General features: G+C 44.0%; 2 protein-coding genes across 6 annotated transcripts in view; one reads left to right on the top strand and one right to left on the bottom strand.

Moving 5' to 3' along the window:
• The window catches only part of col2a1b (collagen, type II, alpha 1b), a 61,491-nt gene extending 59,229 nt beyond the window's left edge, over positions 1-2,262 (top strand). For both annotated transcript variants that reach the window (XM_027016574.3, XM_027016573.3), the window contains one exon: positions 434-2,262. In XM_027016574.3, coding sequence (XP_026872375.3) covers positions 434-580 — 147 coding nt within the window. In that variant the 3' untranslated portion in view covers positions 581-2,262. The remainder of the gene's footprint in view (positions 1-433) is intronic.
• On the bottom strand, positions 35-14,699 carry LOC113581432 (leucine-rich repeat-containing protein 3-like). 4 transcript variants are annotated; one of them, XR_014119283.1, is made up of 5 exons: positions 14,543-14,699; positions 14,189-14,310; positions 8,921-10,336; positions 710-794; positions 35-567 (listed from the first exon to the last, which is right to left on the bottom strand). XR_014119283.1 is itself a non-coding variant. In XM_081704995.1 (3 exons), the coding sequence occupies exon 3, from the start codon at positions 10,293-10,295 to the stop codon at positions 9,579-9,581; it is 717 nt and encodes a 238-aa protein (XP_081561121.1). In that variant the 5' UTR covers positions 10,296-10,336; positions 14,189-14,310; positions 14,543-14,699; the 3' UTR covers positions 6,898-9,578. The 4 variants fall into 4 exon arrangements, 2 of the variants coding, with proteins under 2 accessions (XP_081561120.1, XP_081561121.1); XR_014119284.1 differs by lacking the exon at positions 710-794; XM_081704995.1 differs by lacking the exons at positions 35-567; positions 710-794 and having other exon boundaries at positions 6,898-10,336.
• Between the last annotated feature and the right edge of the window lie 3,127 nt (positions 14,700-17,826).

Here is a 17,826-nt window from a genome sequence, read left to right as displayed (position 1 = left end):
ACCCACTCATTTACACTACACATAACTAAAGGGATCGTGAACAACCGAAAGAGGTTTAATCCTGTTGGATCTACATACATTAAGGGAATGCTACAATTCTGTCAGTTTGACTAAACACATGGGTGCAGCAGTAAACAACTAAATATTATTTATGATACATAAATGATACAGTGATACATAGAAAACAATATCAATAAAAAATAATGTAATCGTAGGATAAATTCATTCTCTTTTTAGACAAGCAAATATGAAAGACTATCACTAGGCTTTATTAAACACTTAAAAATCTTTTACATCCTCTTATTTGATATGTGTCTCTGTATTGCTTATCAGATCTTAACAGAGATAAATTCTCCTTCAGACTCAACTTAGAGGTCAGATATTTATGCTAAAATAATCAGACATTTCAATGATTTCCTTCTTTTCCCTGCAGAGTCACACAGGGCAGTGGGGCAAAACGGTGATTGAGTACAAGTCTCAGAAGACCTCCCGCCTGCCCATTGTGGATATTGCCCCTCTGGACGTTGGTGGGGCTAATCAGGAATTTGGCGTTGATGTTGGTGCAGTCTGCTTTTTATAAAGGAGGGCGCATGGGAAAAACAAGAAAAGAAAAAGAACACAAAGGAATGAAAGCAGAGAAAAATGAAGATCAAGACGTTTGTTTTTAGCAGGACTTCTAAACTATTTCCCAAATGTAATCTTAGGACACCTGCACTGATAGCCACCATCTGTACGCATCTGATCCAGTTACTGCTCGAGTACTCCCTCCCTCTCTGAATGCTCCCTGGACAAACCTGCTCAAAAAAGGAAACATGTCAGAGTAAAAAAAAAAAGATAATGAAATGCATGTCTTTGTATTATTTATTTATTGATAAGGTGCTATTCCTGTTGTGTCTGTATATTTTTTTACTCCATAAAAGGTCCCTCTCTGTATCTATAATCGACACACATTTTTTTCCCACTTTTTCACCACATGGCCTAAAAATATACAAACTAAAAAACTAAATGCCAATATTTAAATCTTCCCTTTGCCATGTACATTTTTCCAAATGACATTGTGTTTTAATATATCAGTGGTGCTATTGTTAAACAGCCTGTAACACAAACCACCATACATACATAGGTAGATGGATCATTTGTATGTACAGTATATATGTAATATTTGAATACATATATACCTTGTTCGAAAAGTAGTTTTAAAATTTAGATATATTTTGTATAAAATGGAGAGAAAATAACCACACCTTCATTCTGATGCTAACTGGGTCATCTTACTTTGCAAACATTCACATTTCCATTAAAACCCTTTTTGGAATTCTTTTAAGCTACCTCATGCTAATAGAATAAAGACATCTGAGAAAACAAATGTAAGAAAACTCACATTGGATTTTCTAATTCACTTTTATAGAATCTTGGTGGGATCACCTGTTTCAAAGGTAAAGGGTCAGAGGCTTTCTTCACAGTCAGCTCGTAATGCTTGCAAAGGGGTCACAGGGTTACGGGGTCACAGGGTCACTTTCTGTTCCAGCACGGGCATCTCATTGCTCAAGGGAAAGGCATGTTGCAGGGCTAAGGTGGCAGGGCTAAGGGTCTTTATAAATACATGAGGGTGTGTGTATATTATTATTATTATTATTATTATTATTATTATTATTGCTATTAGTTATTAGTATTATTAATACTATTATTATTATCAATATTATTATTATTGCTTTTTCTTAGTTTTAATAAATGTAAATTAGACTAAAGGTTTTTTAAATGGCATTGGTTTTTTAATGTATTTATTTTTTGTGTTTTTATTCCCCTGTGTACATGGTTTTTAATCCTATATGTACTAGATGGTTTAATTCTTTGATGGGTGGTGGTGAGGTGGGTCTTTTTTGTACACAAACAATTGTATTTGAACACTTTTGGTCAAGAAAAAGAAACACAACACCTTGCTTCAACGTTTCTGTGTGATGGGAGTTTTTGCATGTATAACAATACCTTCAGGGGAACTTCATTAAGTTTCATATAAGGTATAAGAATTATGGGCCGTTTCACCATTTTTGTTCTTGAAATTAAAAAAAAAGGCACACCACCAGAGGATTGTAGATACAATTCATTTATGTAAAATAGCTTCTGTTCTTATTTCAAATAATAGTTTAAGCATGGTAGAGCCATAACAGAATTTTTTCATTTTGTGAAATGATTGTCATCTTGTACCATCTTTTCCCTGATCTTTCACATTAGCAACAAAATTAAAAATTTCTATTGACAGTATATCATTTGCTTATCAATTCTTTTCATTTAATTGTGTTAGAATATATGATGTTCTCAGAACTTCTGCTGGACCACTATCTCACAAAGAGGCTGTCAGAGCTGACTAAAGGTGACCATCAGATGCTCACAGCTGGTATTAGTTCTTCAGTGTCAGGTGTCTTTCTTTCTTAAGATGGACCAGGGTGAGGGTTAACCACAGCAGGGTAAGACGGACCAGGGTGAGGGTTAACCACAGCAGGGTAAGACGGACCAGGGTGAGGGTTAACCACAGCAGGGTAAGACGGACCAGGGTGAGGGTTAACCACAGCAGGGTAAAGCGGACCAGGGTGAGGGTTAACCACAGCAGGGTAAGGCGGACCAGGGTGAGGGTTAACCACAGCAGGATAAGACGGACCAGGTTGAGGGTTAACCACAGCAGGGTAAAGCGGACCAGGGTGAGGGTTAACCACAGCAGGGTAAGGCGGACCAGGGTGAGGGTTAACCACAGCAGGGTAAAGCGGACCAGGGTGAGGGTTAACCACAGCAGGGTAAGACGGACCAGGGTGAGGGTTAACCACAGCAGGGTAAGGCGGACCAGGGTGAGGGTTAACCACAGCAGGGTAAGGCGGACCAGGGTGAGGGTTAACCACAGCAGGGTAAGGCGGACCAGGGTGAGGGTTAACCACAGCAGGGTAAGACGGACCAGGGTGAGGGTTAACCACAGCAGGGTAAGGCGGACCAGGGTGAGGGTTAACCACAGCAGGGTAAGGCGGACCAGGGTGAGGGTTAACCACAGCAGGGTAAGGCGGACCAGGGTGAGGGTTAACCACAGCAGGGTAAGACGGACCAGGGTGAGGGTTAACCACAGCAGGGTAAAACGGACCAGGGTGAGGGTTAACCACAGCAGGGTAAGACGGACCAGGGTGAGGGTTAACCACAGCAGGGTAAGACGGACCAGGGTGAGGGTTAACCACAGCAGGGTAAAGCGGACCAGGGTGAGGGTTAACCACAGCAGGGTAAGACGGACCAGGTTGAGGGTTAACCACAGCAGGGTAAGGCGGACCAGGGTGAGGGTTAACCACAGCAGGGTAAAACGGACCAGGGTGAGGGTTAACCACAGCAGGGTAAGACGGACCAGGGTGAGGGTTAACCACAGCAGGGTAAGACAGACCAGGGTGAGGGTTAACCACAGCAGGGTAAAGCGGACCAGGGTGAGGGTTAACCACAGCAGGGTAAGACGGACCAGGTTGAGGGTTAACCACAGCAGGGTAAGGCGGACCAGGGTGAGGGTTAACCACAGCAGGGTAAGACGGACCAGGGTGAGGGTTAACCACAGCAGGGTAAAGCGGACCAGGGTGAGGGTTAACCACAGCAGGGTAAGACGGACCAGGTTGAGGGTTAACCACAGCAGGGTAAGGCGGACCAGGGTGAGGGTTAACCACAGCAGGGTAAAGCGGACCAGGGTGAGGGTTAACCACAGCAGGGTAAGACGGACCAGGGTGAGGGTTAACCACAGCAGGGTAAGGCGGACCAGGGTGAGGGTTAACCACAGCAGGGTAAGACGGACCAGGGTGAGGGTTAACCACAGCAGGGTAAAGCGGACCAGGGTGAGGGTTAACCACAGCAGGGTAAGGCGGACCAGGGTGAGGGTTAACCACAGCAGGGTAAGGCGGACCAGGGTGAGGGTTAACCACAGCAGGGTAAGACGGACCAGGTTGAGGGTTAACCACAGCAGGGTAAGACGGACCAGGGTGAGGGTTAACCACAGCAGGGTAAGACGGACCAGGGTGAGGGTTAACCACAGCAGGGTAAAGCGGACCAGGGTGAGGGTTAACCACAGCAGGGTAAGACGGACCAGGGTGAGGGTTAACCACAGCAGGGTAAGGCGGACCAGGGTGAGGGTTAACCACAGCAGGGTAAGGCGGACCAGGGTGAGGGTTAACCACAGCAGGGTAAGACGGACCAGGTTGAGGGTTAACCACAGCAGGGTAAGACGGACCAGGGTGAGGGTTAACCACAGCAGGGTAAAGCGGACCAGGGTGAGGGTTAACCACAGCAGGGTAAGGCGGACCAGGGTGAGGGTTAACCACAGCAGGGTAAGACGGACCAGGGTGAGGGTTAACCACAGCAGGGTAAGGCGGACCAGGGTGAGGGTTAACCACAGCAGGGTAAAACGGACCAGGGTGAGGGTTAACCACAGCAGGGTAAAACGGACCAGGGTGAGGGATTAACCACAGCAGGGTAAGACGGACCAGGGTGAGGGTTAACCACAGCAGGCTAAGGCGGACCAGGGTGAGGGATTAACCACAGCAGGGTAAAGCGGACCAGGGTGAGGGTTAACCACAGCAGGGTAAGACGGACCAGGGTGAGGGTTAACCACAGCAGGGTAAGGCGGACCAGGGTGAGGGTTAACCACAGCAGGGTAAGGCGGACCAGGGTGAGGGTTAACCACAGCAGGGTAAGACGGACCAGGTTGAGGGTTAACCACAGCAGGGTAAGACGGACCAGGGTGAGGGTTAACCACAGCAGGGTAAAGCGGACCAGGGTGAGGGTTAACCACAGCAGGGTAAGGCGGACCAGGGTGAGGGTTAACCACAGCAGGGTAAGACGGACCAGGGTGAGGGTTAACCACAGCAGGGTAAGGCGGACCAGGGTGAGGGTTAACCACAGCAGGGTAAAACGGACCAGGGTGAGGGTTAACCACAGCAGGGTAAAACGGACCAGGGTGAGGGATTAACCACAGCAGGGTAAGACGGACCAGGGTGAGGGTTAACCACAGCAGGCTAAGGCGGACCAGGGTGAGGGATTAACCACAGCAGGGTAAAGCGGACCAGGGTGAGGGATTAACCACAGCAGGGTAAGGCGGACCAGGGTGAGGGTTAACCACAGCAGGGTAAGGCGGACCAGAGTGAGGGTTAACCACAGCAGGGTAAGGCGGACCAGGGTGAGGGTTAAACACAGCAGGGTAAAGCGGACCAGGGTGAGGGATTAACCACAGCAGGGTAAGATGGACCAGGGTGAGGGATTAACCACAGCAGGGTAAAACGGACCAGGGTGAGGGATTAACCACAGCAGGGTAAAACGGACCACGGTGAGGGATTAACCACAGCAGGGTAAAGCGGACCAGGGTGAGGGTTAACCACAGCAGGGTAAGACGGACCAGGGTGAGGGTTAACCACAGCAGGGTAAGGCGGACCAGGGTGAGGGTTAACCACAGCAGGGTAAGACGGACCAGGGTGAGGGTTAACCACAGCAGGGTAAGGCGGACCAGGGTGAGGGTTAACCACAGCAGGGTAAGGCGGACCAGGGTGAGGGTTAACCACAGCAGGGTAAGGCGGACCAGGGTGAGGGTTAACCACAGCAGGGTAAGGCGGACCAGGGTGAGGGTTAACCACAGCAGGGTAAAGCGGACCAGGGTGAGGGTTAACCACAGCAGGGTAAGGCGGACCAGGGTGAGGGTTAACCACAGCAGGGTAAGGCGGACCAGGGTGAGGGTTAACCACAGCAGGGTAAAGCGGACCAGGGTGAGGGTTAACCACAGCAGGGTAAGACGAACCAGAGTGAGGGTTAACCACAGCAGGGTAAGGCGGACCAGAGTGAGGGTTAACCACAGCAGGGTAAGGCGGACCAGGGTGAGGGTTAACCACAGCAGGGTAAGGCGGACCAGGGTGAGGGTTAACCACAGCAGGGTAAGGCGGACCAGGGTGAGGGTTAACCACAGCAGGGTAAGACGGACCAGGGTGAGGGTTAACCACAGCAGGGTAAAGCGGACCAGGGTGAGGGTTAACCACAGCAGGGTAAGGCGGACCAGGGTGAGGGTTAACCACAGCAGGGTAAGGCGGACCAGGGTGAGGGTTAACCACAGCAGGGTAAGACGGACCAGGGTGAGGGTTAACCACAGCAGGGTAAGGCGGACCAGGGTGAGGGTTAACCACAGCAGGGTAAGGCGGACCAGGGTGAGGGTTAACCACAGCAGGGTAAGGCGGACCAGGGTGAGGATTAACCACAGCAGGGTAAGGCGGACCAGGGTGAGGGTTAACCACAGCAGGGTAAGACGGACCAGGGTGAGGGTTAACCACAGCAGGGTAAAACGGACCAGGGTGAGGGTTAACCACAGCAGGGTAAGGCGGACCAGGGTGAGGGTTAACCACAGCAGGGTAAGGCGGACCAGGGTGAGGGTTAACTGTAGAAGGTGTTCCCCAGCCCTACCACTCCCCATTCATCCCTCGTCCTTCCTGCTCCCCTGCTCTCTTCCTCCAGTGGTTAAGGTACTTGACTGATCATCAGAAGGTTGCCAGTCCCACCACTGCAAAGTTGCCACTGCTGGGTCCCTGAGCAAGACCCTTAACCCTCAATTGCTCAAGCTGTACTCAGGCATAACTGTAAGTTGCTTTGGATAAAAGTGTCAGTTAAATGCTGTAAATTATGACAGATTCTAAGCAAAATCAGCAATGTCTGTATTTATGTCAATTTGTGATGCACGTTTCAGTCTTCTGCTGGAGTGCATAACAGAGAGGTGTAGTGATGGTTGGGGCTTGTATTTATGTGAGTTTGTGGTCCAAATTTCAGATAGGGATGATGGACAGCACTACCCGAAACAAGCTCCTTATCTCTGCTGCTATTACGTGACTGGGCCCTATAGCACAAAACAGAAGGTTTCGAATCAGTTGAATTTTTATTTGTAAAGCACTTTTACAATTGACACTGTCACATTTAAGCACTGCAGATATCCAGGAAGGTCCAGGAAGGGTGAGGATGACAGAAACAAACTCCCTAGAATGGAAGAGCAGCACTTTCTGGATCAGCCGTGGACCTCATTCTCATCTCATAGTAGAATTATAGATATAAAGCACGTGCACCTTGCATGCATGATTATTGATAAAAATGTTTAGAAATATTTTAATGATTTCTGAACAATGATTCCCTTCACTAAAGCTTTATTTAAGAATTAATGTGAAGTCATTTGACCTTTTTCCCTCTTCAGCACGCTTTCTTTATGTGAATATTTCTTCAGTTAAGGGGATGCAAGCATCCTTTGTCTACAGAGCTCTAGTGAACGGTGCTATAGATCACAGGCTTATGTTGTTGGCTAGAAAATCTTGTTGCACTCAGTTTATTGGTCATGATTTCTGACGCTTTGTAAAGGTAAATAATGAAAATGAGTCCTGTAAGTTTTGATGTTCCACTATTCTGTTGCATTCTATGTTTTCCCTGCTAACTGGTAAATTGTTCAAATGCATGTTATTTGCCTTCGTTGTTGTGTGAATCAGACAAGCCAGATTACTGTGTAGTATGTAGTAATGTGAATGGAAATCTACATGCAAACAATCAGCACTAATTGCATGTAGTTACAACAGAAACTCCAGATGGCACTATAACCTCAGATTTCATAGGCCTTTGAAAAAGTTGGTTATATTTCTGGTTAAGAACTATTGTGTGCAAATCGTGATGCCGCAATTTAAGACATCATGTATTAAAAGGCAACCTCACAAGATTCCTTGCTAATGTCTTTAGTAATGTCGTACCAATCTAACACTGAATCAAGCATGCAGCAGCTAATCTGTACAGGGTATGGCCATTTAAACTAAGCCAACACCAGCCCAGCTCTGGCCTCCTTAGCAGGTGTTGGTCAGGTACTTCACAAAGCCCATGATGACATGTACCCTAACTGTCACGGTATGGCCCCTCCCCCCGAACGTCTCCTCGTGTGTGTATGTGTTTGTGTGTGTGTGTGTGTGTGTGTGTGTAGACTCGGTGGAGTCGTATGGACCCACGTTGGGCTAACGGGACTGGTACAATGATGTCCGACTCGGAGTCGGACTCTATAGGGTCCTACTACCCTTTGAAGAGACCCTCCCTTATCCTGGCCTCACTCTGTAAGTCCACAACAGGGGAGAAGGTCACCGGACGATTTTGGGGGGGGCCCTGGTTATGGTCCAGGGTCAGACTCTATGGAGTCCTGCAGAGTCCAGAACTATGAGGATCGGCAAACGGAAGTGGACTCCGCTGGGTCCTACAACCCCTACATGGACTATCCTGAGGGCTACACTGATTGCGGAGAGAGAGGGGAGTACAGCAACGTCAGTCTGCGGTCGGACTTGGGGTCCGATTATGTGGAGGATCCACTGATGGAGGTGGAGGTCCTCTATGGGGATTCTCTCGCTGACAGTGACGTTCAGCCTGTCGTCTCCGGGAACGACGAGCCTCCGGCAGGACGATACCACCCAAGGCTCCGCCCAGGAGGTATCGCCTAGGCGCAAGCAAGTCAGCCTGCGTGAAATACCTAGAGGCGACATCGTTGGAGGAGGAAACTCCTTTCACTAGGGCTCACAGCCCCGGAACTCGTGCGCCCGTACCGAAGCCTCGTAGAGGCAGGAAGGAGGCAGCACCAGTGCCCACCCCAGGGACGGGCAAGGTGGTTGGCGCGACTCCTGAGGCGGGACAGCAAAGGTTACCGCCCCCAAATCGGCGAGGGGGGATTCCCCACAGGCAGGTTGGACTGCGGCCCAGCCGGCAACGGGGGAGCAGCCCGGGGCTCTTGCCGGCTTACCTGGACTCGTTAATCTGTTGAATAATGTTGTACCCGTCCCAGTTGCTGTGTCTGTCCCCATGAAGTTGTTTGTACCAGTCGTTTAGTCCGCTTTGGTGTCTGTGGATGTGCCAGTCAGTGTGTCCATACCTGTGTCTGTTGTCGTCTTGGTCCCTGTCCTTCCGCCCTCTGTCTTGCTCACGCTGGCCCGTGTCGGGTCGTTCGGTCCTCTGGTCTCGCTGTTTGGTGTTGGTCTCGGGGTCGCAGCCCAATAAGCTGGCGTGCCGGGAGTCGCGCCGTTGGGGAGGGGCTCTGTCACGGTATGGCCCCTCCCCCCGAACATCTCCTTGTGTGTGTGTGTGTGTGTGTGTTCGTCAATGTGGCCACGCCCTCCCTATGTCTCACATCTACTCCTCATTGTGTGATTAGTATACATGTAGAAATGTCTATCATTTATGTGTGTGTGTTGTCGATGTTTGAATCCAATAGCCTGCATGCTACGTCGTGAGTGTTATATATCCAAATAAAACATGTGTTCTTGTTTATGCAACTACCTCGCATCCTGCTTAACCTCCTCATCACACTAACACATTTACCTGAACATTACAAGCAAAACATCCCAACATCACAACCTCAAGATGCAACTGCATCTGTACTCAATAATTATCTGATCAACTGACACATGTCTGCTGAGTTCTGTAGAACTCCTGGCTTAATCCAAAACTGACCCGTTTAACATATTGCTGTGTTACCACTGAAAACGTGTGGTGTCTGTGATAGTAATGAGTGCTCAGAGCAGGAGTTCAGTTCAGGTGCCTGGTCTGTGCTTTACATAGTACACTACATACACAGTGACCATAATGAACCACACAAACATGGTGACCAGCATGGCTACGTCAGTCGTTCTGCGCTTCGTACTACAGAAATTGACACCCGAGTTGAGTAACTTCACTAAAGGTTGACCCGTGTAGGCGGACGCCGCTCCCGGCTCTTCCCAGCGGCTCCCTTCGCTCGGCCCCCGGGCCGAGCTCTCACACACGATCCCGTCAGCTGTCTCGGGCTCCAGGGTGACCCCCTCCATCAGTTCCTGTAGGGGGCAGTCACAGTGCCAGGGGTTGTGGTAGAGGCGTGTCTTCGCTCGAGTCATCCCAAACTCCTCTCGCCTGGCGTGACGCAGTTTGTTGTGGGAGAGGTCGAGGAACTGCAGATCAGGGGTGAGGTGGCGCAGAGCTCCAGATGCGAGGGAGTCGATCTGGTTGTGCGACAGGTGCAGGTCCTGCAGGTGCAGCAGGTCCTGGAATGCTTCTTCGGGAAGTGTCCGGATAAGGTTGTGCTCCAGGTGGAGTGAAACTGTCTCCAAAGGCAAGTCCCGAGGGACCTCATGCAGGCCTGCAGCAGCACACAGCACAGACTGGCTCTCCCCAGAACACTGGCAGCCCTCGGGGCAGCCTGCCCACACACAGGTTTCATGGCCTGCACCAAGCAGGACACACAGCAACCAGAGTGCACTCAGATCTTTGATCATCACTGCACCATAGTCACACACACCCAGAGCAGAAGGGTAGTCTAAGTGGAAAAAAATAACAATACATTTACAAAAAAATCCAACATATATTGTCAAAGAGAGATAGACAGTCAACATGTAATGATACTGTTATATATACAAAGGACAAAATGTTAGCGTGAGTGTTAATATTATCTACTCGTACACAGTACTGGATGCTTATGAATATTTTTATCTGATAAGAACTATGAAATTGGCCCTTGTGTGCGACAATAATATATCATGAAAGTCAACGCTCGTGTTTCTGCTGTTAGGGGTCAGCATGGCTACATCAAGGTCACACATGAGGTCACATTGCACAATACTAAACTAAATAATACTAAAGTAAACACACTTACTTTATAACACACTGAACGGTGATATAGATCACAGACTTATGCTGTTGGCTAGAAAATCTTGTTGCACTCAGTTTAATGGTCATGATTTCTGATGCTTTGTAAAGGTAAATAATGAAAATAAGTCCTGTAAGTTTTGATGTTCTACAAATCTGTTGCATTCTATGTTTTCCCTGCTAACTGGTAAATTATTCAAATGCATGTTATTTGCCTTCGTTGTTGTGTGAATCAGACAAGCCAGATTACTGTGTAGTATGTAGTAATGTGAATGGAAATCTATGTACAAACAGTCAGCACTAATTGCATGTAGTTACAACGGAAACACAGCTATAGAGACTCCTTTAATATGAATACCTTTAGCATGTGTACAGCAGGAAGGATACAGGTACACTGGATAACCGAGCATGTGTTTGGTCATATTATGTTACAAAAGCAACATAAGGTTCCCACTGGTAAGGATCACTGCACGTCTCCTGGCTGCATTGGTTTGGATCAAGTCTTGTTCATTTTTATACTATTATAGTGCATAACAGTAAGATTAGTCACTCAAAAGGTGTCCTTTGTAGTTCTTTGATTACTTAAATATTTTTATCTGGCAAATTAAGCAATTAGGTACTTGGTAGCAGCAGATTAGAGATACAGACTATGGAGTAAGACCTTACTGGTTCATAGCAGAATGCAACACTTATGTTGTTACGGTGTTCATACGATTATACCAGAACATGCACAGCGGCGTTTTTGATAAGCAACACAAGAAACAACATAAAGATTCCATCACATTTCCAAGAGAATCTTCATAAAACACTTACTCACACTGATGGAAATCATGACAGTAGAGTGGCACGCATGTGGCTTCACAAGGAAGACAGAGAACCACGAGACCGTTACGTCGTAACATATGTGATGCTGGTGGAGAGATTATGCGACGTACATTTTCATGTCAGAAATTAAGTCTCTTGATAAAAGTCAGACAACGTTCGAACACTACTGAATATCTTTAGACATAACCGCTACAGTTATGCCTAATATTCAACATACTGTATTTTATAATCAACATTATAATGTAATGTATAATGTATAATAATGTAACATATAATGTTTAATAATGTAATGTAATGTTTAATGCTACTTCTGGCAATACTACAACTGCTTTTCTCTCACACTTACTTAACATCTAGTACATCTGACATGAAGTCTTTGTTCTGATAACTTGAAAGGTTTGTAAAGAAATCCTCCCTGAATTCCATTTTCTTCTTCTAGTGCCAGCATCAAACATTATGAGTCTCACAGTCCACAGGTGTTCCACAGTTTACACATTAACTTGCTTTCCATATTTAACTGTGTTCAAATACTGGAAAAATATTCCCTCAGACCAAAGTTTAGAAAATACATGATCGGTTTGTCTAAACCTGGATAAATCGCCTCCTGTAAATTATGTCACTGTTTTTGAAGGTTTTCAGAAATTAACTCCACACTGAAGTTACCAGTACCAGTCTGATATTCTTATGTCCAGTACCAGGCTATGATATTCTTATGTCCATTACCAGGCTATGATATTCTTATGTTCAGTACCAGGCTATGATATTCTTATGTTTAGTACCAGGTTATGATATTCTTATGTCCATTACCAGGCTATGATATTATGTCCATTACCAGGCTATGATATTCTTATGTTCAGTACCAGGTTATGATATTCTTATGTCCATTACCAAGCTATGATATTCTTATGTTCATTACCAGGCTATGATATTCTTATGTCCATTATCAGGCTATGATATTCTTATGTTCATTACCAGGTTATGATATTGTTATGTCCATTACCAGGCTATGATATTCTTATGTCCATTACCAGGCTATGATATTCTTATGTCCAGTACCAGGCCATGATATTCTTATGTTCATTACCAGGTTATGATATTGTTATGTCCATTATCGGGCTATGATATTGTTATGTTCATTACCAGTCTATGATATTCTTATGTCCATTACCAGGCTTTGATATTCTTATGTCCATTACCAGTCTATGATATTCTTATGTCCATTACCAGTCTATGATATTCTTATGTCCATTACCAGGCTATGATATTCCTATGTTCAGTACCAGGCTATGATATTCTTATGTTTAGTACCAGGTTATGATATTGTTATGTCCATTACCAGGCTATGATATTGTTATGTCCATTACCAGGCTATGATATTCTTATGTCCAGTACCAGGCCATGATATTCTTATGTTCATTACCAGGTTATGATATTGTTATGTCCATTATCGGGCTATGATATTCTTATGTCCATTACCAGGCTATGATATTCTTATGTCCATTACCAGGCTATGATATTCTTTTGTCCATTACCAGGCTATGATATTCTTATGTCCATTACCAGGCTATGATATTCTTATGTTCAGTACCAGGCTATGATATTCTTATGTCCATTACCAGGCTATGATATTCTTATGTTCAGTACCAGGTTATGATATTCTTATGTCCATTACCAGGCTATGATATTCTTATGTCCATTACCAGTCTATGATATTCTTATGTCCATTACCAGGCTATGATATTCCTATGTTCAGTACCAGGCTATGATATTCTTATGTTTAGTACCAGGTTATGATATTGTTATGTCCATTACCAGGCTATGATATTGTTATGTCCATTACCAGGCTATGATATTCTTATGTCCAGTACCAGGCCATGATATTCTTATGTTCATTACCAGGTTATGATATTGTTATGTCCATTATCGGGCTATGATATTCTTATGTCCATTACCAGGCTATGATATTCTTATGTCCATTACCAGGCTATGATATTATTTTGTCCATTACCAGGCTATGATATTCTTATGTCCATTACCAGGCTATGATATTCTTATGTTCAGTACCAGGCTATGATATTCTTATGTCCATTACCAGGCTATGATATTCTTATGTTCAGTACCAGGTTATGATATTCTTATGTCCATTACCAGGCTATGATATTCTTATGTCCAGTACCAGGCTATGATATTCTTTTGTCCATTACCAGGCTATGATATTCTTATGTCCAGTACCAGGCTATGATATTCTTATGTCCATTACCACGCTATGATATTCTTATTTTCAGTACCAGGTTATGATACTTATGTCCATTGCCAGGCTATGATATTCTTATGTTCATTACCAGGCTATGATATTCCCATGATATGATATTTTCCTGACTGTCTACACTGTCATGAGTGTTATCATATAGTCATGTCCAGTTTATGGCGCCAAGCACGAGTTTGTTTTTTTGAGTGCAGACAAAAAAGTGACAAATATAAACCGTCTTACAAGAACTAAAAGGGCACCTAATTAACTGTACTTATTGAGACATTTATGTGTGATAAGCTATACGTTGAGGCAAATCATTTGAATATATGATTCGATATTAAGCAAATTCGATCATTAATTTAGGCAAACACTTATAACTTGCTGCTCTTTCCCGTATTCAAGTAGATTTTATTTCATCATTAATAAACTATGGTTTTCATTACTCACATGAGCTGATTTGCCAGTCTTGGCTACTGCAACGGAGACGAGAGCGCGCAGTCCAAGGAACGCGCCTCAGAAGTAAACTTGAAATAAAGGTATGATTATCTGCTTCGTGCGACACTTCGTTCCTGAAACAGTGATATACGGCATCAAATAAATCGAAAAGTATTATGTAGCAGCTAGTACAGCAAGGTAAACGTCATCATCACGAATTATACACGAATTATTATTTTACGAAATCTATTTCTGACAACATAGCGATACATTAAAGTGACAAACATTTATTTTTAGGTAAAAGCGACAATCCATGATAGCAAGTTTCAGTTAAAACTCTATTAAAACTCTAGTATATGTACGCACCTGTGACATCAGACTTTGATCATATCTGGACAAATTCACGAATTCGGGTTCTTTTTGTGATAGGATTTATACTTAAAAAATAAAGAACAGACCATATATATATCATGTCTGAAACGAAAAAACGCGCCAAACTGAGTAAAACTCACGGATGCTCGGAACTTGTTGACGTTAACAAGCCCCGCCCACTAGTGCTGAAAGACAAACGCGTGTGGCGTCAATTATTTCGACTACGGATATTTGACTTAGATCAACTTTCAAATGAATTCATAAGAATATTGTGTAAAATGGTAAAATGCAGTCAAGCCCAATGTGCTCTGACTATTTTGACAGTTGGTGGGGTTGCCTCTTTTCCTAAACCTCGGGTTTCGAATGACGGTTTAAAGTGAATGTTGATTCAGACTGTTTTATGGCAATTCACAAATTCCTTCTTGGATACGTAATCTGAGAAGCTACACTCTCACACTACTATGGTACATGAAAATAACTGTGGCAGGAAAATTATCCGACTATAACTGAGTTTAGATCTCGGGACAGACAGTTACGTTTACCTTCATTCCCGAGAGCTCAGGTATTGGAAACCATGACTGTATAGGCCATCAGACAGGAAAACTGATGTGACAGTGGTGGTTTTAGATGGCGATGGATATATGCAAGATAAAGGTGGTCAGCATTGCACTTCTCCCATGTAGTCATAGTACAGTATGGTTTAAAACATCATTTCCAAATAATTATATACTGCACCAAGATATTTATTTATCTGAGTGTTTACGTATTTGCACCTTTCATGATGAAAATTGTTTATATTTACATTTTATTCATGCGTAGGGTTGGTGACAGAGTTTTAAAATTTGCAGTTACATTAACTGTTAAGGCCTAGATTTCTGTATGAGTCTAATGTCACTGTAGTGTTTTCAAAACACACAATGTAGCTATATTAGTCTGCAGCAAGAGGTGTAAGTTTTGGTTTTGTTTACTCAAAAATCAAAAATGCAATTCTTTTCTTTGCTTTTCATAAGTAGTGTTTTATCTGCTAAAAATAAATAAATAAATCCACCCAACAGCGGTGCTGTGCTAAGACGCATAAAAGCGCGTGTACGGCGTGTGCTAGAGGACTCAGGAACACGTGTGTAGCAGGAACGGCGTGTACTTGTGGACTCAGATCTTGATGTCCTGAGAGGCACATGGGCATCAGTGTCTTTTATGTTGGGAGCAGAGAGAAATGATCCATTTATGATCAAGTACAAAAAAAAATATTTTTCAATAATTGAAAATTAATAAATATTTTACTATAAACACTCCAAATATAAACTATTTTTAGAAATTGATATACAGAAATTTGATTTAAAAGCCTAAGTATCTGCACTGTTGCTGTGAACCCATTTAAGGTCAAAACAGAGAACAGTAAAATAATGCTGAATTTTTATCACTCTAGCAGCCACTTTCATTCAGCTGATGTTTTACTGTTGGCTAAAAGGTAAAAGGTTATTCTTTATCAAACTGTGATAAACATAGAATGAAGACTAGTGGGAGCAGTCTGAGTTGTGGTACCTGCCACATTATTTGCAGGATTCATTCCTGTGTGTCCTGTTCTGTGGGATTTTTGGTATCTTCCTCTGCTGTGTCTCTCAACTAAACAAGCACTGTATTTGTTAATGTCCACCACACTGAATGATGGACAGAGTAACCTACTTATACCTGTGTCCAAAATATACGGCACCAGGACCATCGCTGTCCATAGCAATGCAGCTACAAGCACAGAAGGCAGAAGCTGCCGGTGGGATATCGGAAACAGCACAACAGTTCATGGCACCTGGCGAGAATCCTGCCAGACATTCTGTGTGGTGGAACAAGACCGAGATCCAACTCCAACAAGGTCATTTACTGAGTGTCAAACTCTGTTAAAACAACATCCTGACAAAAGGTGCAGTTGTCTTTTAGTGAAAAAATCTACCCGAAAGCAGTACATGTTGTGGTAATACTATAAAAGACTAGACTGTGTTTCTATACCTGTTTGCATGCAAAGCTACACTGCTTCGCAGGGTTCTCACTACCTGGGAGTGCAGTGGCAGCCACACTCAAATGCGCTGGTCCAGTAAGGCCATATATTCTACTATATATTCTATATTCTACTATTCTACATTTCTCTACTCGTCTACTCAGCTCTTTTATTGCTTTCAGCAGAAGAACCATAAAGATGAATTTCTGTTTCAGCCTTGCATTGTTTTCCTGAGATGCCCTCATCATTCTCTGTGTATTGATCTGTTTGCTTGTTGTGTGAGAGAGCAAATGTATATTGAACCGTATGTCCTTGGAAAACATTTTTATTGAATTTATGTTTTATGTTTTTTTATATAAAAATTGTATTGACATAAAGAGTCTGAGATCATCCTGCTTTTCATTTTGTACCCAAAGTGAATTTAGTGATCATTCTTATTTATTTACCAGTAAGCAGAATTATAATTGCTTTTTGAGGTTTTATGATTTTTAATTTTAACAACAAATGAAGGCTCAGTAAAGTAAACTCCTGCTACCACCCCACTAATTCAGACATGATATAGGAAGCCAGGTAAAGGCCCCTAACATTACTGTGCCTAACATTACTGTACCTAACATTACTGTGCCTAATATTACTGTGCCTAACATTACTGTGCCTCACCTCAGTCTCTCTGAGCTGTGCAATTCCAAACTAGAACTTTACTTCACATAACATTTATAGCATTTCTGAGACAGCAGTAGCTATACTCACACTTAGCAACAAGACATGAAATTCTTCATCTGTACTGAAATAAGGCAACAAATCGTACTGGTATGAGGAGTCTGTTAGCTTTGTGTACACATATTCACACACATTCATGCATATTCCTCAGAAGGGATGATATATAGTACAAGGGCTTGTTCATTAGCTCATTTATAGATATTCACATCCGTGTGTGTACGTAGTAAATAATCGTACCCGCTCATGGTGGCTGAGTGTGACAGAATGCTGGGTGAGTCTGCTAGTATGGCAGTAATGCAGGAGACATGCTGACCTGAACACCTGTTTGCTTGGAACATTACTCTGCACTGGCCTTTGCAGTTATTGGCACAGTCAGTGAAGAAAATGTCTCTGTTGGTTAAAAGCTTCATCTTGTAAAGAAAATGTATCAATCTATTCAGTGAGGTCAAATGATTGAAATAAAAATTAAAAGGTAAATGGTACGGGATGAAATGCAAAGACGTCCAAGTTCAGTCCTTCTATATACAGTCTCTCCAGATCTTCCTATGTCTACTTTGTGTATTCTGCT

The sequence above is a fragment of the Electrophorus electricus genome, chromosome 22, assembly GCF_041902795.1.
Source record: "Electrophorus electricus isolate QZ-2024a chromosome 22, ASM4190279v1, whole genome shotgun sequence".
Lineage (NCBI taxonomy): Eukaryota > Metazoa > Chordata > Actinopteri > Gymnotiformes > Gymnotidae > Electrophorus > Electrophorus electricus.
Note: the sequence above shows the minus strand (reverse complement) of the source record. Positions and strands in the feature narration are given on the sequence as shown.

What these genes read in the sequence shown, in the direction of transcription:
- LOC113581432 (XM_081704994.1), bottom strand. Translation starts at nt 6,460, where the DNA reads ATGGGGAGTGGTAGGGCTGGGGAACACCTTCTACAGTTAACCCTCACC.